Here is a 21,830-nt window from a genome sequence, read left to right on the forward strand (position 1 = left end):
TCGCATTGACCACCTCACATCTACTGCGAGCGGCTGAAGGCTCAACACCTCGTATCAACTTCTAGGATTTGCCCAGATTTTTTTCCCATCTCGAACGCGCATGTTTTGTTGATATCTTAACGAACTACGCCGCGATTTGCCTGCATTCGCCGTTGGATAAACAGCACGATGTTCGCTCGTTGAGCTGGCGTATAATCGCATTCAAGCATCGCTTTTATTTCGCAGGATATTCATGTTTTTAAAGATACAAAGGACGCGGTGGATTCGCTGACGGAAATCAGAAATCTGGCGCTGGATGAGGACGTCGATGTGATTTAAACCTGAGCCAAATACGAACATTTCTTTTCGCACTGTCAGTAAATGAAGTGGCCTGACGGATTTGTTTTATCGGGTGCATTTTAGAAAGCCGTCCCATTTCAGAGTGGAAAATTGGGACAAGTCGACCTACACCCCTCACAAAAGGGTTCCACGCAGCCGAGCGTACGGCATGTTGTTGCTCCATATGTTTTTGGCAAAACCGGCACATGTCTGCGTAAAGATATATAGGTTTTGCGTTCTTTAATGATATGGACAGTATTCTTCTCATTCGATGAGCATAGAAAGTTATGAGTGATTTTTAAATCTCAATTTTTTGTAAACCTGTATTTCTTTAACAAAAAACTCAACTGAAACGGTATTAGATTTTGTTTTTCTTAATTTAATTCAACTGTTCTCGTCGGAAGTTTTTTTCTCTCCCATGACTTGGTGGCTTTTCTCTGTGCTTTGACGACTCCCGCCGTGCGATTGTTCGTTCCTGATGGGTAAAAGACCCAGCTGACGATCCTAAAACCTTTGCACTGTTTGCCCATCTTTGTAAACATTCCCAAGTAGAACAGTCGTGATTCCAGGATGGAGCTCCTCTCCAGGAATGTGGCCGCGCTCTGGATTATCCTGCTGGAGTTCCTGCTCAGATCGGTGGCTGAAGAAGGTAACTATCATTTTATTAAACGCAACTACCTGTTGACTCCTTATAGAGAAAGACGTGTTGTTACATATAAAGGTGCCATAACATTGGGTGTTAACCCATGATGTATACAAAACAGATGAAGTGTTATTTTATTTACAATGCAATGTTTTGACTGGGTATTATATCCGTTCTTTCTGGCCTTACTGAGAAGCATTCACAAATTCCATCTATTCGATGGCTAGTTAGCAGTAGGCTAACTACTCTAGGTTAGTCTAGTAAAGACTGATTTTTTTTTTACTGTGAGGCACTGTGAGATTGAGGGTTTGTAAAACGCTTCTGTTTATTGTAGTTGGCGTAATTGTTTAGCAAAGAACAGTTGAATAGTTTTTTCCCTTATCAAAAAAAAAAAAAAAAAAAAAAACTCCAAACGCGAAGGGTGGGGGTGCTGCTTTAAAAGTAATAATTATCTCCCTGAAAATGGGGATTTAAAGTATACATTTTTAAAAGTGCACTTATAATGGTTGCTACGCCCCTGCTTTCACATTAGTTGCTTTCAGAGTTTAAAGTGCCATTTAATAATCAATATAATTACTATGCTCTTGTAATCACCATAGTCTATGCACTTAATAACATTGATTTAACTCTTAAGCCATTCCTTTGTCTTCGTTCCTTTCTTAAAACCGCCGTTGGGTGGATCAAACAGAGGCACAATAAGTGCATCTCAAGTAACATGCAAATGTTAAATTACGAAGAGGATGAGCGATATATGGATGTCTTGGGTCGATAGAAATTTGAGTCCTGTATTGTCAGGGGACATTCCATCCAGTAACCTCAATAATTAGTCATTTTGATCAATGGAATGATGAATGGCTGTTCACTGAGGTTTCAGCCTGCAGTGGCAAATACAGAGACGGGGTATATGGTGCTAGATTTGGCTAAAAGTGACTACGTGTTGTAAGTCTATCAGTTTACCGCAGGCTGCTTAATCGATGGCGGACGGACGGTTCGGATTAGTTCCGCGCATTACATGGCGCTGTGCACACACCTGCTCCCCGCTTGCCGAAATCCATTAACCGACCTGTGTGACAGACACGCAGGTGATGCTCTTTCAACAGCAACACTGGCTCCAATTAATTAGTTATTGACGCATTTCTCTCGCGGTAATTAGCCGATGAGTGTCAGAAATCCCGTAGTTTGTGCTCTCAAGTGAGAAGGCGATAAAGCGTTTAAACCGGAACGATGAGACTGTGTCGAACTGTAGAAGAGATCTGGTTATGCTGTTTCATAAAAAAAAAAAAATAAATAAAATAAATAATGTAGCCTACTGGCCACTAAAAGCAGTAGGCCTATGTTCAGGTATATACTAACTTAAATGTTCTTTCAATTTTGGTAAAAAAAAAAAGTCGCCCTTACATCAAGCCTGTTTCGAGGTCAAATGATTTTAGTGCTTCAAATATTTGTCTCAATGTCCCTACAAAGAAAATATTGATTTCCAAGGGAAAACGCAAATCAGAATTTTTTTTTGTCCCTAGAACTAGAATTAGAATTAGAATTACCTCATATAGTTAACTCTATATTGGTGTGTTACAGTTCTCACCAATTTCCAATTTTTCTATGCAATGGTGTGTTTTAAGACATTGAGCTTCTCTGGTGAATTCTCTCTATTGATGAGTTCTTTAACTTTTTTTTTTTTTTTTTTTTTTGTAAAGTGTAATGGAAAGCTGCTGGATAAATGTAAAAAGTCTTAAAAATTTAAAGACAAAATAGTTTTGAAGTTACTCATGTTTTGACTGTTTAACATAGCATGTCATATCATTTAGCATATCATATTCAGATTTTTACTCAATTGTTAATTTTGGCCCCTGTTTCATACCAGAATATTGCTAAAATCAATACGACCAGATCGGGTAACTGTACCTGCTATTTGGCTGAGATGGGGGGCTGGCGGGAGTTGCTTCGGCAGTTGTAAAGACTAATATGGTGAAGTCAGTAACAGAAGCAGCAGGGGGGAGATTGGATTTGATTCTGTAGTAACTCAAACCCCTGCTTGAGATTAAACTAATGCCAGATCTATGAGGATCACTGCACTGATCTCTAATTCCCTTTGTGAGGAAATATCAGCTAAAAAAGAGAGGAGTAACAGTGGCTTTCATGTGAGGTCAGAGCTCAGGAACTCTTCTGTCTTCCGTCTTCTGTTACCCTGGAGCAAAAAAGGGCTTATCTATTTCACCTTCTGTCACTTATTCACTTATTTCTCTGTCTCATTCTTCTCATCTTTGTCTCTTTTCTGTCTCTCCATCATACGCAAATGCAATCACTCATACAGTCATGGATTGGCTATGTTTGGAATGGAATTAGAAGCATACAATGCGGTGTATACTGTATGCTAGTTTGTGACACAGCATACAATGATATTTTCAACTGGTGTCACATGGCCACACTCAGCAATAGTTGTTTTTCTGTTTTAAACCAGTTTTGGCAATGCAGTCATGTTTCGCAATAGACAGAATCAGTAAATCATCCAAGAAATATGTGCATTCAAGAAACTTTATTACTGTGCATAGTATTCATACCACGATAATAGTAAGAATAATGGGTCACACTTTAGTTTGGGGACCAATTCTCACTATAAATTGCGACATTTGCCTTACTAAACTCCCAGTTTGCCGTTTAATAATAGTATTTGGTAGTTGTTAGTTGTTTAAGTATGGGGTGGATTAAGGGATCTAAAACATGATCATACAGAGTAAGACATTAATATGTGCTTTACAAGTACGTATAAACAGCCAATGTGCTAGTAAAATGTATGCTAGGAAGCAACTAGTTAATAGTGAGAATCGGTTCTTAAACAAAAGTGTTACTGAATTAGGCCTATGTTATATGATTGTGTGTCATTTTGAACATACATGTTTAGTGGCATAATAATGCAAAAATCAATATTGATGCAGGACACTTTTTATTCTTCTCTCTTCTTTTTTGGCTGTGGTGAAGTTTCCTCTACTTCTCTCCCGCTGCAGAAAAGCACATCCCTCCTCAGAAATCCTATTAAATGGAACTGATTTTTATAAGACAGGGATTTGCATTTAAAGCGGCGCTCTCCTCTCTCCCCCGCTCCTCACTCTCTCTTTGGTTGTTAATCCTGTGATTAGCCGCTTGAAGATTTAAACTGCAGCTCCGCTTCTCATCTCTAATCATCAATCCCGCACCTTTACTCTCTGCAGAGTTACCACAGTATGTTTGTCTCAAACCCAGAGAGCTTCCAGTTGCATGTGCATGGTGGATCTCATGTGGAAGGAATCCTTTTTCAACTTTTATTCTTTCATGTGTTTTTTTTGTGTTTGAGTGTGTGGTCTGCAATTGCCCCGGTTGGTGATCCAAACACTGTGCAGATTGATAGGATGATAACAGCGCTCAAACAGCTCTTGTTGGGATTGGACTCCCTCTCTCCCTCTCTCTCTTTCTCTCACTTTCATGTCTTTTCAGCCAGTGCATCAGTGTCAATACTGCCCTGATGGATGAGGGGCTGACAGCCCAAGAGTCTCTTGTTTTATCTTTTTTCTCTCTGTCTCCATCGTTCCCTCCTACATGCCTCTGAAAGCGGTTGAGAATCACCGTTTAGCATGAGAGGAGACCTTTGACCTTACAGAGGCAGACACAATCTGCGATCTCGGAACTCCAATAATGCAGTGGGTCATTTCTGTAAGTGGACCACATTTGTGTTGTGACACGTTTCATAATAGAGTTGCAAAGAAAGTTTGGAAGGAGCGTGTTCAAGTAATCCAACCAATTACGACTTAACAGTGGTCCAGGATTGATTGCAACCAACTTGTAGAATCGTTTAGAGACACTTTTCAGCCCTGATGGGATTCTTGGCAACGCTCATGCACTGCAAAAAATATTTTCTCAGTCTTATTTCCAGTAAAAATGACTAAATAAATATATTTAAAATAAGATAACTTTAGACAAGAAGCAAAAATTCACATAAATTGTTTTTTAGAGAATCTTGAATAAAGATTGTTCCAACCTCACCGGCAAATCATTTTATGTCGTTTTATGGATGATTATATATTTGTGGAAAATAGTTAGTGGTAGAAATGTGTGAGACTAATTGACCAAATGGAACTGCTTCTGCATTTAAATAAAATACATTATTGTGAAAAGTTGATATCTTGAGAAAAAAAAAAAATTTCATTTCACCTCAGACCTTGCAAGCATGCATGCATAAAAAAAAAAAAAAATGTTATCTCTGTATAATGTTTAATAAATAGTGTTTTAAAGCACAGTGCTGCTTTGGTTACAGAGATAAACATAGTAACTGCTGCATTTCTGCTTGTCCCAAAGCGCCATCTACTGTCAGAGAGTGAATTTGCATTTTCATTCAGCTTTTGTTGCCATCAGTGTTGCAAATTGAACCATCTGATGGAAAATGAGAACAATTAGGATAATAAGGTATCTAGAATTATTTGTCTGTTTGATTCGTAGATAAAGTATTTCAAATGGATTGCACATATGCAATTTTTGACTGTCTTCTGAGGGTTTAATACTTTTAGACTAGTTGGTTAAAAAATTTCAGTTTAAATGTCAGTGAAATTAGGCCCAAGTCTGCTTCAACTATATGTTTCAACCTCTGCAACTTGTGTCAGGCTTAAAAGATTAGTTCACATTTTCATCATGTGCTCATCCTCTTGTTGTTCCAAACCAATAAGACTGTTTTCAAATACGAAACCCAAATGAAGAGATTTTTAATGGTGTTTCAGAGATTTCTGTCCCACCGCTGAAAGTCCATTTAACCAAAACTCTCAGGTTTCATTAAAACTATTTTCAAGTTTTGAAGTCTTGTGGGTTTGAAATAACACAATGGCTAGTAAATCATTTTTTTTGTGTGAAACAATCCTTTAACACGGTTTACTCAAGTAGAACGAGTTCCAGCATCCTTGGTCCTAGAACAACATTCTTATTAATCCGGGATTTTGGGGTTAGGCTTTAGTTTGTGGTTAGAGGCTTGAACAACTGCCTATAAGATTTGTAGCAGGACTAGGGTCATGATTAGAGTTCAAACTATTTTAGTTTTCGATAGTAATGTTGTTCCTAAACCAACAAAAGACTTGTACTGCTTGTGAAAATGCACACTTTGCCAGAGTCAGATGCCGCACTGTTTGTCATTTACACTCTTAGGAGTTATATCTTGCCCAGCCTAAAAATGAGTCCATTTACTCTCTGGCTTTCAGGTCTACTGGAGATACTACATAGAAATGAGCTGGTTCTGGTATCAGTTGATTGAGCAGCTCTTGAAATATACTTTAGCAAAAAGCTTGGCTTGTGTGACACGTAATATTCCACAGTACACCAAAATGAGATTGTCTGTTTGTTGATTAGATGTTCATATACAAAGACACCAGAACCTGAATTAATTATCTTCAAAAACAAAGCTTAATTGCACAACAGTTTTTGTAAATCAAACTATAAAAGCTGTTTTGATCATGAAAATCCTATTTTATATCCACTTCACATATATGTTTACTTTGCTACGCCAGTACGTTGTTTAGTGTCTGTAAACAACTCATTTTCTGTTCATTTCCTGTTGTGAGCTCTAAAGAGGTCTTGAAACTTTTTAGTCTGCTTTGATTCATAACAGCACTGTTCATCTCTTAGGCGCCTATGGGATGAAAACATTCTTGACCAGTTTTCTCGAAGATTTGTGTCACGTACATCAACAAATGTGCAAAACAGTCATGCTTTGCGGGTGCAGGAAGTTTCGTGAAGAGATAAACAGAGCAATGTGTTTCCATGTAAGGTATATGAACCTTTCCACTAATCTTGTCATTTATCACGTTATACTTTTCAAACAGAGCACAAGCATTCTCGTCTGAATCGCATGTTAGTTCCCCCATTAGGGCCCAGTGTGAGATCTCTCTTATCCCCCCAAAAATGAGCCTCATTCTGTGCCTCTCCCGAGCTTGCACTCCCCCACTTGCCCCCCGTTGGCGACTGCACATTCAAAGCCATCCGTCTTCTCTGCAGTTCACAGCACGTGCCTCCTGCTTCTACAGTTTCTCTCTCTCCATCCTGTATACCTGTGCAACCCCCTCCATTTCCTTCCCAAAGAATCCTTGCTGGTTGCATTTTTGTTGTTTCTTAATTAAATCCATAACCGGCTCTAAATATGGTTGGTTGATAGGAATGATGACACATCCTTCTTTAATTAATCACATTAAATACTATTAACATGCTTTCTTGTGAATTAATAACCCTGATTAATGCATTCACAGATAATCTACTCACGAAGACCCTTTGTTAAGACAGACAATTAAAAACAGGGAAGAGACATGTATTTCAGAAAGATCTGCACTTAGGTGTCTGGGTGCTCTTAAAATAGGTCAGGTGTGTGTGTGTGAAGCAGATTAAGTGTTGGCGTTGACATTAAGTGTTGGCACGAAAGCTTGTGTTTCTACACACATAAACTGTGGTGTCCACAAGCATTCTGGGTGGTGATTGGACATGTTTAGGTTTACATACACACAGTGTAAAAATGTAAAAATTCAACATAACTGCATTCAGATTTTAGGTTCTATTGACTATTTTTTTAGTTGTGCCACATAACACTAAATTTGCCAGTTCAAATTAGTTTGTTTACCAGATGCAGAATGCCGCATTAATACAGTAAATTCTGAAAGGCAACTAAAGGTTTCTTGTTCTGCAAATTTTCAATTAGTAACAAATTTTATGTTAAGTGAAATATGGTGTCTATGTTTCTGAAAGGGCAATCACCTTACAAAACAGATCTTTGGGATATTATTTTAGAAGTTGTAACACTTAGCGCCCTATCATACACCCCGCGCAATGCGACGCAAGGTGCAGCTCAAGTGTGTTTGCTAATTTCCGTCCAGCGCCTTGTCGTTTAATGAGCAAATGCATTTGCGACCATTTGTGTGCCCATGGGCGTGCTGGTCTAAAAAAAAGGTGTGTTCAGGCGCATTGCTGGTGCATTGCTATTTTAAGGAGCTGAAAATAGTCGGCGCTGTAGACCAATTGCACAATATTTTTTTTATTTATTTAAAGAGCACGTTGGTAGAAAATGTGCCTCTGAGCGGGTCCACATTCAGCATTGACTTTGCTTATTACACACAGGGATGCGCATCACACAAACATGCCAAATATTAAAAACAAAAGGATTACACTGTAAAAGAATATTATTGTGTTGGCTTGCGCGCTTTAACTTTGCGCATGAGCAGATCGTTTCTTCGCTTGAGAAGCGTTCAGCTTTTCCTCCAAAATATTTCGGCATGTAAATAGTGATTCACCCTGGTGAGAGTACATCTTGCTCTTAAAGGGAATGGGAGATGACACTCTGATTGGTTTGTTGAACATTACGCCCATTACTTATTAAGAGAATAGGGACAACCCATTGCAAAAATGCGCCCCAGCGCACTGACCATTTTTCTGTCTATAAAATAGCAAAAGTAGATTTGGACACGCCCTGAGTGCACCTGCGCCGTGCGCTTTACACTTTGCATTTAGATCGTTAAAATAGGGCCCTTCAACTTCAAGACTGGTAAGAAAAAAAAATAGCAAAGTGTTAATGTTTAACACTCCTTTATTTTGTGTTATGGTCATCAAAAAATGCTAGTTATTGTTATTGCATAAGACAAAAACCTACTAAACCATTTTTAAAGGGTTAAAATAATCCAGTTTCTTATGGTTTGTGACTCAAAAGTGTGTGTTTTTCTTGTTTTAGTCCAAACTGCCACTTGGACTTATTAAACACATTTATTTAGTTGAATGAGTACATGTCAACATTATTTTTTAAAGGTAATAAACGTTCACATTAAGTATATCCCATTTCCATTTAATTAAAACAGAAAACTTTAATATATGACACATCAGGACGTCCCCAAAGGGGAATGTTTGTCATATTTAGCTCACTTCATGGGGACAAATTTGTCCCCAAAGAGTAGCTAAATAAACACACACATGAATGAAGCGTCATATGAAGTCATAATGCTTCACTTTAATGTCTTTTTATGAATTTGTTCTGTGTAAGCACAAATGGTTTTGTCATGCTCATGCTCTCTGATCTTCACTGAAAGCCTGGTTAGAAATTGAGGGATCAGAAAAGAAAAGAGATAGAGGAAACAAAAGATTGAAAGAGGAGAGTCATGCAGAGAGTGTATTATGTATCAGATATCTGCTGGGGTTATGCTGGGCCTGTGCGTGAGTGTGTGTGTGTGTGTGTGTGTGTGTGTGTGCGCGCATGCAACAGACACGAACAGTCTGCTTTCTCTGTTCACACACCGATCAAACCAGCACGCCTCCTGGCTCCTACTGACACTTACTCAATGAGTGTGTGTGTGTGTGTGTTGGAGTGGATATGATTAAGGGTCAGTTTGTGTGTGTGTGTGTGTGTGTGTGTGTGTGTGCTCATGATGTAGCCATATGGGGATGTAATGATAATAAAAGCTGTGATGGTAGCTGATGGCCTGCACATCAATACAGCTCAAGAGTTCAACAGATTGCAAAGGAAGTCCTTGGCTATGCTGGGAATGAAAAATTAGCTTACAGCATACTGTGCGCTTCAGTATATAATGCACATACACTTTTGTAAATAGTTTTAATTTTTTATCATATTTCGTTTAAAATATACTTACACAACCTTATCAATTAATAAATCCAAATTGGTTGATATTACTTCTGTTTTATTCAGTAAAGGAAATGTGAGGTCAAGTTAAGTGTATTGTATTGGAGTATATATGAACGATTTGGTGAATGTAGACTGTTATTCAGATGCAAACAGAAATTCAGATGTTGTGCTCAGTAAATACATAGTAAGCTATAAGTATTGTTAAAATCTCTTTTGGAAATGGGTGCTTCACATTTAAATGCATGCAAACTTTACATTTAAGGCCCCAAAATAATACATGATTTTTGTTCCACCCAAGCTTGACTTCAAGGATCTTCCAAATAAAATTCTCTCTTAATGCAATGCAACGTTCTTAGGTTACCATAAATTATCCTATAGCCTACATTTAGCTTTCTACTTCTGCCAATTGTGCTTAGGTTTTAAATTCCTAAAACATGTGTTCATTTGTGCAGATTACCATGATGAACAAAACATGCCAGAAACAAACTTTTGCTTGTCACAGAGTTTATATTCTGCAAGAATCCAACAGCCAACAGAAAAATACAATACACTGAAGTTTGCTGCTGCCAGAGTAACGCAATAACGCAAGTTAAATATGTACCTCAGACCATACACTTTCAACGCACCTGGCAAACATTTGCATTTGCATACTTAAAGTATGTTTCAGGCTTTACAGTGTTTCTGTGTCCAAAAGCAAACAATTTCATCTTTTTCTCTCTCTTTCTTTGTAATTTTCTCCCAACAGCAATACAAGTGCAAACACCGTCTAGCGTGCGTTTGCTGAAAGGCTGACTGCTAGGAAACGAATCCACACTCAAAGATACGTCAGCCTAAATGAAATATGTAAACAAGTTGAGACGAGAGAAGTATTGTTAATTCGTTTAGCATGGACTTAGGAGCAGTCCACTTTCCTTTCACGTGTCCCAGTCTGACGACGCCATAGTAACAGGAGCAAATCATTACTCATGGTGGTCCCCTTCAAAGACAAAGCCTTGTTTTCATAAGACAGCTTGAGAAATTGGATTTTGTCCGTGCAAGTTGCAGATGTTTCATCGCTTCACCGAGTTAGGCAGGTTGGCTTATCTGCTTATGTTGTAAAAGGTGTGTGTGTGTTTTGGTATAAATCAGTAGCCAACTTATTTTTGGTTTCTTTTTCTTAACGGTGTAAGAATTGGACGGTCATCTTAAAGTGTACTTAAAGAGAGATGTTTCTTTATACATTTTCTAAAGTGCACTTTGTAGTAACGTCAAATTATACGCTTTTCTTTAAAGTATATTTTAAGTCATGTTTTAATAACGTTGTCATGGTTTCAAGAAATACAATTATTTTGATGTGTCGATTAACATACTAAAACACGTTAAGTACTTGATCATTATTTAACTGTTTAAAAGTAATATATTTGAAGTGTACTAAACTGCAACATCATTACAAATGTGTACAAAATTTTAAATACTTTTTGTTTCAGTAGAACATTTAAAGTATATTTTAGCTTATAATAAAGGCGTGTCAGTAAATTCAGCAATACACTTCAAAAGACAATAGTAATTATGAAATTAGATATAAAGATGTACTTTGGTGGGTCAAAATAGCAATCTGAAGTTCAGATGATTGCATTTAATATAAATTGCAACTACAATAAGTAATCATTTAATTAACATGCAATTAGGTGTCCGAAAATATATTATTTCCGTAATATGAACTCTTCTTTTTTTTTTTAAGTATACTAAAAAAAATTGTGTGAACATGTACTTCTTCATAATGGTACTTCTGTTATCTAAAAGTGAAACAAAATATTCAAAAAAAAAAAAAACTTTATGCATCATAATTGAAACATGACAAATATGTATCACATATGAATGTCTGGTGGTTAGAGGGAATGAAAAATAAGAGGGCTGGATGAAATTAGCCAGAACAGAAAGCCATTTGAGAGGCTGAATAAGTTATCGCACTTGATGAAAGATTACAAAGAAGAACTTTTGTTTTCTTTGGAATAACTTGTTCACAACAACACCAGGAATGTTTACTGAAAAAGTAAATATGGCCTGTTTTCATCTCCAACTAATCGTTTAGACAGATTTAGATGGATTTTGCAAGTGTGTGGTTTGGTACATTCCTAGTAGAATCATCTGTAGTCCAGGTGTGCTTCAGTAATAAACCATTAGACACACAAACACACCGTCACGCAACAGTACTCGAATTAAATGCTCATCTCTCTTCACTATCTGTTCATCTCCATCCATCTCTTCCTAATCCCTGTTTTCCCTTTCATCTCCCCTCTGCCACTCTTTCTCCTTGGCCTCTTTTTTTTCACCACCTTTACATTTTCCATCCCTCCCCCTCCTTTCACTTTCTCCTCTCTCTCTCTCTCCTTCTCTTTCAGTAATTGGCACTGTCTCTTTTCCTTAATTAAAGTGAAAGACTAATTGTAGCCTGGTGCTGGTCTTCTGTCATTTACCTTTGAGAGAAAGTGAGGATGTGTCTATAATTAAAGAGGTTTGGAGTGCACACAGGAAAGACTGAAGGCATGATATCAGCTCAAGGTCACGTACCACAGTGTGTGATTTACATTCAAGATTTCTGGAAGAAAAATAATTCCTCAACTATCTCAACTGTTATTCTAAGATAGCTATGAGATTAAGTAGAGAGTAAATGGAGACTTTTGCCGTGGGGAAAATCAAAGTCATTACACAATATCGCTCAAATCTTGCAAAATACCAATGGCTGGCTGCTTTGATTAAAATCTCTTAGGACTAATTGAGTTTGTTGTCTTATTTTATGGCGGCAGTTTACTCGATTAAATAAAAATATAATATATATACTATTTTAATTAATCATTTTGAGAATTCTAAGTTTCCCCAGCACTGAAAAGCAACCTCTGAGCAATACAATTTTCCATTGAGCTTTTCTAGACACACACTTATACAGAAGACAGACATAAATGAGCCAGAAACGTGAAGCAGACAAACACTCATCCTTTATCTGCAGAGGTGAGAAACAAACACGACGCTCATACACACGTCTTAACATGCTGACAAGCTCAGACACAAATACAGAGTCACGTTTGCCATTATTCATATAATAAAAGTCAGGAGATATCACACACACACACACACACACTACTGTTCAAAAGTTTGGGGTCAGTTAGAGTTTTTGTCTGTATGTTTTTAAAAGCAAATAATACTTTTATTAAGCAAGGATGATTTAAATTGTTCAAAAGTGACAGAAGGACTCTTATGATGGTCCAAAGGATTCTATTTTAAATAAGCGTTCTTCTTTTGAACCTTCTGTTCATTAAAGAATCCAGAATGCTCATGGTTTCCACAAAAACATGAAACCGCACAGCTGTTTTCAGCACTCATGATAATAAGAAATGTTTCCTGAGCACATGATTTCTGTCGTGACACTGAAGACTGGAGTAATGATGCTAAGAATTCAGCTTTGCATCTCAGGAAAAAAATGACTTTTTATTCAGATAGAACACAGTTTTATTTCAAATTGTAATAATATTTCAAAATATTACTGTTTATCATATTTTTGAATGAATATATGCAGCCTTAGCAGAAGAGACTTCTTTCAAAAAGATTTTGAATAGTGCTTTTGAATAGAAGTGAGCGCCAGGTGTGTTCACTACTATTCAAAATCCTACGGTTGTCACAAAAGCCTCAAGTTATCTTTTACTTTCCTACCTAACCAACTGGAATATTATATTGCTCTTTCAAAGCTAAGGAGGGATAATAAAGTGCACAATTTCTCAGATTCTCTGATCTCTTAACATTCCTTAAATAAGTATTGTATTGGCCAGATTAAATAGATCATAAATAAAGAATTTGATGACAAATGTTTATTTAAAATTTCTGATATTTTATTGCAGATATGACATTTTGGCAAAACGGAGTGTAGTTTAAGACATTAAGATCTCAAAACATGACACTATTTGGCTCTTTCAGTCAGAAATCGACTTGAAGTCCCCATTAGCTCTCCATTTTATGTCATTGCTTCCTATGAGACACAGCCGAGATGTGAAAGTCTCACTTGTGAATTTGCTGCCGGTTTATCACTGAAGTGCATTTAGGTTAGATTTCATGTGAGAGCCGTGCAGTTCAGTGTGTCTGAACAGGAGCACTGCATTAAACAGATCAAAAAAATTGCCCACCGGGAGCCTAATCCTGTAGAACAGCAGCCACGACTGATGATATCAGGCCAGAGACGTACGGACAGATGTGTAGGTGTGTGTGTGTGTGTGAGTGTCAGGTGAGTGATAATCCTGGTGTCTAACCTATTTTTTGAGACAAGCCGTAAGGAGAAACACACTTTTTCCTGGCCCATTATAAGTAATGATAGAGTAGACAGCAGGATATAGACCACTGTAATTACATACAGGCACCCACACACAAACACACACACACACACACACCTCGTAACAGGCCATAATCTATCACCTCACACACCGTAGTCTTCACTAACCTGGTGTTCATACACACATGCTTCATGGATGAATCTCCAGGTCATAATTCATACCAACAAGATAATAAATAAATAAATAAAAAATTAACTTAAAAACAACAATAACAACAACAACAACAACACAAAACAAATTTAAATGAAACTTTTTATTTTAAATATTATATTTTATTTTAGGACCATTAAGATTTATACTTTCAGAGTTTTTAGTTTTGGGTTATATATATATATATATATATATATATATATATATATATATATATATATATATAAACACAATACAATATTTACAAAATATATACAAAAATATTATGATTAACTATAAAAACTAAATATAATTCATTATGAATTCTCAACTGAGAATAAAATATTTGTTATTTTAATATTATTTCTACATATCACTTTTATTAATATTTTGAATTAAACCATATTTATATTTATAGTCAAATTCTATATTTCATAGTTTTCATTTTATTTGTTTCATTTAAAAAAAGTTGTGCTCTTTGCTTTTAAAAAAATATTACTTTTTGTCTTTACTTTTGTAACTTTTTTTCTTTTTCTTTTTTTTTCCAGTTAGAAATTGCTTGAACTAAAAAAATCTAAATGAAATTAATTAAATAAATATTTATATTTAATTAAGTTTGATCTTCAATGAACATTAATGTTGTATCATAATACAGTAGTGAGTTGTTAATATTTATATTTGTTTTTAATATAGTAATGATAGATGTTTATATGTTGATAGAGTTTGAGGGGAAAGTCAATTTAATGAAAATCTCAATTTAAAAAATGTCAAAAGTATGCAACAGATAATTTATTTGTTCATTCTTTTTATTCTCTTTTTTTATTTTTTTTATTTTTTTTGTGGGGTGAAATATGACCTGGGCATGTTCTCGACAGGTTTCGTGAGATTCACCTGTATGTGTGCATGTGCATTTTAGTGTATTTGAGTCTGTAATTTGTTTCCCCTCTGAACTCGGAGCAAAACTCACAGTGGGAAATCACCGGCAGAAATCTGTCCTGTCTCATCCGTCTCTCGCTAGCTCTCTCTTTTCTGCTCACATCTCCAAAAGCTCCCGCCCTGTGTCCTCCCTCGCCCAGCACTCTTCCCCTCTCATCCCTCTTTCATCCTCCCCTCCGGCCTCCCAGGCGCCGCTCGCTTTGATTCTCCGAGCTGGACGCCGGTTATCAGCCGGCCCCAGCCTCTCCACATCAGAGGTGGGAGAGGGATGGAGGGAAGTGCGGAGAGATAAAGAGTGTGATGGGGACATATGGAGTTATTGAGAAGAGAAATGGAAACGGATGGATGGCAAGAAAGGAATGTGAAATTTGAAAAGCAGGAAAAGCAAAAGTGATGGGGAGAATAATGAAAGCGAGAGAGAGAAACGTCTGGAAGATGGATGGCGTTAGGGAGGAGTGTGTGGAGGTGTCACTGAGTGAGAAAGAGCACATGCCAGTGTTCTCCCTGAGGCCCTGCTGCATGCTCAAAAACCGAGTTTTGATTTTTATTTTGAATATTGATTCGATTCTGAGGTGAAAACCAACAACAGGAAGCTTCCAGTCCCCAAGACAAGTTCTGACCCAGATACATACAGATAGAGGCTCACCGGGTGTGTCGCAGTGATGTACTACTGTACTACTCATACTAGTCTTGCAGTAGGTATACTTTATGCAGTATGCTAATTTTCTATACAGACAAAATATGGTTGAAATACTGCATTTGCTTAATATACAGCTAGACACTTCTGTTACTATCATTTTATTCCAAACTATTAAAGTATTAAAGTATTTCAATATTTTTTATTTATTTTCTTATTTATTTTATTAAGTTTGTCATTTTACTCGGTTTTTTATGTTTATGTAGTATTTATTGAGTTTTTCGTTTGAGATATTTAGCACATTAGCACTTCTACTAAACTAGACGAAGATGAGAAATAAAATTATGAAATAAATTTACATTTAAATAATATATATTTGTTAAATTTGCATTTCCTTATAGCTATTACAAGTACTTTTACTAAATTAAAAGTGTTGTTTTGGCAACGAGAAGAAATAAAATATATATTTTTAATATTTTATTTAATTTTATGTTAGATAATGTTTATTTTATTTAAAGCAATGAAAATGTTTTTTATGGTTTTAGTTTTAGTTAACAATAATACAAAGCGCACATTGTAAACCATCAAATTCGAATTTCAAATATTTTATTTGATTGGAATTGCTAAACTAAAGACATTTTACATACATAAAACTGTATTTTAAGTTGCCATAAAATGGAAATTTGCCCTATCTGTTTTTAAAAAATACTTAGTATTAAATATTGAACTAGTCATCATATATTAGTTTTTTTATTTTTTACCTCATAATTTTTAATAAAATGTCAAAATGTCATAACTGGATCTTCCAGTGAAATGAAAGACTTCTCTCTGGTGACATATGCAGGATTTCTCCAATCACTTTAACCCCGCCTCTTTCTTAAAACCAAATGACAGCCAATCAGATAGAACTTAAAGCCCTACTTTTTTTGTTTCAAAATACATTTCACTCGGATGTTCATCACAAAATAAAAATCAAACAAACTAAAAAAAGTGCTGTTTCTACTTCAGCTTCTTAGCGACTTCAGAAAAGGAACAATATTATTCACAAAATTAAACATTTAACATTGTAATATCATGTAACGACAATGTAGCATACTACATTTTTAAAGTGTTTACTGTTTTATATGTTAGACGTTATAAAGTATATACTGCACAGTGTGTAATATCCATTCGGAACATAACCAGTGTTCTCCCTGAGGACATCTGTGCTTAAACAACGTTTTTTTCCTAATGTCATTGAAGATTTTCTGAGGTATAAACCCGCAAAAAGCTTTCTCTCCCCAAGACAAGTCTCGACCCAGATACATGCAGACAGAAACACATCGATTCCATCTCTGTATGCTAAACTCTAACACTCATGGGAAAAGCACATGCATAAAAGAGCAATAAAGGTGTTCCTCCTTAGAGACGAGGATAAGAAATGAGATTGAACAAATAACGCCAGGAAAGAGAGAGAGAAATATATTCTGTGCTGGTATTTTTAGATCAAAGGATCTTTGTGATTGGAGCCGGTTTGAACCGTGTGGTGGCTTCGGGTGGTCACATGACCAGCGCAGCTCCCATAGCAAGAACCTCAGGGCCAGATATGTGTGCGGAAGTCTGGAGGGGGTGACTGAATGAATGCCTGATTAAAACCCATCAGCGCCATCAATAAGTAATGACCAACAGCCAGTTCAAGCAAAAACGCAATCAAGAGCAGAGAGAAAGAGAGTGGAAATGGATGAAAGGAAGGATGTTCACTGGAAATTAAATGACCATCATTCACCGCTGGGTTGAAACTCTATATAGTGATTTTGTATTGTCGCTGTATATGTGTGCGAGTGTAAAATTAGGCTATGCCCTTGTTCCCATGTCCGTCGGTTTCCCTGTGGGATACTGTAGCTATGCAAGTCGATATGAGAGGGAAAAACGCCCATAGTTTCTACATTTGTTTTTGCCAAAGCTTCTGCTGGCCATGATTTGATAACCAAACCATCTAACCTCAGGGAACTTCCCTTGCCCTCTGTGCGCTCGGAGGAAAAATGTCATTGCTCAGATGTTGCCTTGTCATACCGTGCTGAAAAAACAGCAGATCTGCATGAATTTCCATGGGTTTTAATGGTCGCTGCTGCTTTTGCTAGTGGACCAGCGAAAACAAATGCTGTGGTGAAGCGGAGGACTGAGGAAATCTCGATCTTGAAGCCACGCTAGTTAAAAAACATTATTGAATAAGATACTACAGTCAAAACTATAATCCTTTATTTTCCATGTGCTTTAGTGTGATAGACAACATATCAAAATAAGTGTACGTATTTAAAGCAAGATAATTTAAAATGCACTTGTAACATTATTGACATTATTACCAGTTGCACTTTTTAGCGTATAGTGCACTCAAAAAATGGAAATTCTGTCAAAAAGAAGATATTTAAAAAAAGAGGTTGGTAACCAAACAGTTGATGGTAGCCATTGACACTTCCATAGTATTTTTTTACACTATGGAAGTAAATGGGGACTAACAACTTTTTGGTTACCCACATTTTTGATGAACTATCCCTTTAAGAGTGTTAAGGAAATTAAAGTGTCTTTCTTTAAGTAGACTTATGTGGCCTTATGTGAATGTATCAATATAATATTATCTATAAGGTGTTTTTTCTAAATATTCTTTTACTTATAAACTACAAGTGCACATACAATACAATTGAATTTTTTTCAACATATATGTTTCTTACTCTTTTTTTTTACAAAAAAAAGGAAAAAAACTGTTTTGAAGAATGTTCGTAACCAAACAAGTTTAATGGTCCACATTGACTTCCATAGTATGAAAAAACAGCATGTAATTCAATGGTTACCTATTTTGTTACCAACATTCTTTAGAATACCTTATTTTGTGCTCAAAAGAAGTTTGAAGTACACTACAAGTACACAGAAAATACAATTTAGTGCATTCTTTTTCACAAAAGGCAAAATTAAAGATTGCAATCTCATTTTGAATTTTTTTCACAAACCGTTTTCTCTGACTTGTGTTTGACAGAGGTCCTGATGAATACAAAGACAGAGACATCAGATCTGAAGTGGACAACATACTCTCGCTCTAAACCAGAGGTAAGAGCTGCAGCTCCAGCATCTGACCCTACATATAGAGCAAAAGCTCAGTGCTGACTGTATATTGTCACAGCTGATCTCCACTAACCAGTTGGTGTTCTTGTGTCTCCTCTATGTGTAGTGGGAGGAGATCAGCGGTCTAGATGAAGACAACAACAGCGTGAGGACCTATCAGATCTGCCAGACCGACGGCGCGTCCAGTCACTGGCTGCGTAGTAAGCTCATCGAGCGGCGAGGGGCGTCACAGGTGTACGTGGAGCTGCTCTTCACCATGATCGAATGCTCATCGCGGAACACACACCACCGATCCTGTAAAGAGACCTTCAACCTTTACTACTACCAGAGCGACACGGATGATGCGACAGCAACCCACCCAGCGTGGATGGAGAACCCCTATATCAAGGTGCACACATGCAGACAATCAGACGCACTCGAATGCGCATGGAAAACTGCAGAAATAAGAGATGTTATTTAGAAAGCTTGCTTGTAGTTATGAAAGTGCATTCCAAGAACACTTAAGTGGCCTTTTATTTCATTAATAGATATCATTTTGAAGGAAAAAAACCCTTTGAAGTACATCACAAGTGCAAATTTAGTACAATTAAGTGCACTACTATTTCATTTTAGGATATAGTGAAACTTAATCTATAAAATGAAAATGTCGATAGCATACCACAGTCTTTGGGCTTCGGAAGACTTTGATTGTTTTTCAGTGTTTGAGAGCACATTGAGATCTCTGATTTGAGTTAATCTGAGTACAGTTTGAGATATTATTGAAATCTCTAAAGGAGATATGAGATCCAGTTTTCTCTCTATTTAATCTCAATACTGAAAAACACAGAATATATTTGAGGTCAGTTGAGGTGTTCTCATTTAGTCTCATTGCTGTTTCATGAAGAAAAATCTATATGTAAATGAATCTCACCAGTTTTTGCCATTTCTATTAGGTGGACACGGTGGCCGCGGACCACCTGCTGCGTAAAGGTGGAGAGAAGAAGTCTAATGTCAAAACGCTGCGTTTGGGCCCTTTGACCAAACGGGGAATCTACTTGGCGTTCCAGGCCCAGGGCGCATGCATGGCCCTTCTATCCGTGCGCGTCTTCTTTAAGAAGTGTCCGGCTCTCACGCGCTCACTATCCGTCTTCCCGGAGACAGTTCCACGCTCGCTGGTCCAGGAGGCAGTGGGCCAGTGTGTGGCCAACGCAGCACAGCCTGGACCCAATCCCAGACCGCCCAAGATGTTCTGTGGAGAAGATGGACAGTGGGTGGACCAGCCCACCACCACCTGCACTTGCCTGCCGGGCTTCGAGGCCAGCCATGGAGAGCTGGAGTGTAGAGGTGAGTGAGAACAGAACAGACTTCTCTGAAACTAACTGGAGCTCTCTGTGAAGGTGATGAGCCACATTTCAGTTAAATTAAACAACGCTGGAAAATTATTTGATGTATCTTAAAGTGCTATTTAAATATCACAGAATAATGTGCTTAATATATTGTGCTTCTATAAATACCTTGGAGAAGCATTTTACACAAAAGTCGAAACAAAAAACCTCTCATGCTCACCAATGCTGCATTGATGTGATACAGTAAAAAACATAATATTTTATGAAATATCATCACAATTTAAAATAAATGTTTTCTATGTGATTTCTTTTTTAAAAAGCCAGTCTTTCTCCAGTCTTTAGTGTAACATGATCCTTCAGAAATCATAATATGCTGATTTGCTGCTGGAGAAACATCTAATATTATTATTAATGCAGAAAACTGTTAATATTAATGCTTAATATTTTTAAACACATTATGGATTTTTCAGGATTTTTGATGAATAGAAAGTTTAAAATAACTGCATTAGTGTATACTATACTTCTATATTAAAGCAATAAGCCCAGACAAGCCTTGGTTTACAGTGAATTTATAACAGCTAAGGGGCGTTGTTAGGCATGACGCAAAGTTTTTATTATTGCTTTTACAAAAGGGTTATTCCATATACGTAGTAAGGTTTCACAGAATAAAACACAGCAAATAAAGTGTAGTGACATGAATAAAAACAGTATTCTTCCACCGAACAATGTAGTTCCTCAGAACCAGTTGTGGTTCCAACAAAGAGTAGTAAACATAGGTGTAAGTTTGTTGAGTCATTTACAACAGCTTTGAATGTGGCTCAGCCAATCAGAATCAAGGAGCAGAACTATTCATTTTATGAATACTATTTTAAACATCTAAAAAAAATTACTAATCCAAAACTTTTGAATGGTAGAGTATATACTATTCCCATCTGATGATTAAAAAAGTGGAGCATTTTTAGTTTAATGTCTCCTTACTAACAATAAATACTGTAGTTTTACGTTTTTAATACAGTCTGCTTAAATAACGAAACAAGATCTAAAATAAATTCACAGCTTACTTTAAGTTTGTCCCATAAAAATAGAAGGTCAGGTTGTTGTGGATAGAGTATTAAACACAGTGTGCTCTGGTTCAGTGATACACATTTTGACAAATGTAGCTGGTCAGCTGGGTTTTCCATGCATACAAAACAGTTTCTTACTGTGCCCAGTATGCAGCAGAAAGCAAACCATTCAGAACATAAACTTCCATCTTTATACGTACTATCACAAACGTATCAACCTGAGAGACTGTCGAGTACAGAATATTTTGCACACACTCACAACCGTACCCTTATGAGTAAGTCTTGAGGATGTTTATTCTGACAACGGCTGAAACTTCAAACTGATAAGAGCCCAGAGAAACAGTAAAGGACAGATGGGACTGAATTAGACAAAGACTGTGACACTTGAGAAGGAGGGAAAACATTGACTGAACGCAAGGCAGAGCGAGAGAGAGTTGAGAAGAAGGTCTCACGGAAAAGCTGTTCAGACTTAGAGGAAAGAGACAGGAAGTGGAGAGATCAGGAGAGTGGATTACGGTGTATTTCATCAGTGTCCTCTGGCTGGACACATTTTCATTCTCTATTACATTACAGTCCTGTGCATCCGGGGTGCATTTACATTTCTGCATATATCAGACACTTTTATCCAAAGCGACTTGAGCTGGCGCACACAGTACACGTCTGGCCACAGTACTGCCATTTCAGACAAATTGCAAAAGCGT

General features: G+C 36.9%; 1 protein-coding gene across 1 annotated transcript; it reads left to right on the forward strand.

Moving 5' to 3' along the window:
• LOC127957113 (ephrin type-B receptor 4a) lies at positions 1-20,091 on the forward strand. The gene is made up of 4 exons (XM_052555502.1): positions 1-967; positions 18,655-18,725; positions 18,847-19,128; positions 19,673-20,091. Exons 1-4 carry the CDS (start codon positions 889-891, stop codon positions 20,069-20,071), a joined length of 831 nt encoding a protein of 276 aa, XP_052411462.1. The 5' UTR covers positions 1-888; the 3' UTR covers positions 20,072-20,091.
• The last annotated feature ends 1,739 nt before the right edge of the window (positions 20,092-21,830 follow it).

Source organism: Carassius gibelio, chromosome B5 (genome assembly GCF_023724105.1).
Source record: "Carassius gibelio isolate Cgi1373 ecotype wild population from Czech Republic chromosome B5, carGib1.2-hapl.c, whole genome shotgun sequence".
Classification (NCBI taxonomy): Eukaryota; Metazoa; Chordata; class Actinopteri; order Cypriniformes; family Cyprinidae; genus Carassius; species Carassius gibelio.

Excerpts from the sequence above, each read along its gene's own strand:
- LOC127957113 (XM_052555502.1), top strand. The coding sequence starts at position 889 with ATGGAGCTCCTCTCCAGGAATGTGGCCGCGCTCTGGATTATCCTGCTG. Across the intron at positions 968-18,654 it reads CAGATCGGTGGCTGAAGAAG|AGGTCCTGATGAATACAAAG; the intron begins GTAACTATCATT and ends TGTGTTTGACAG. Across the intron at positions 19,129-19,672 it reads TGGAGAACCCCTATATCAAG|GTGGACACGGTGGCCGCGGA; the intron begins GTGCACACATGC and ends CATTTCTATTAG.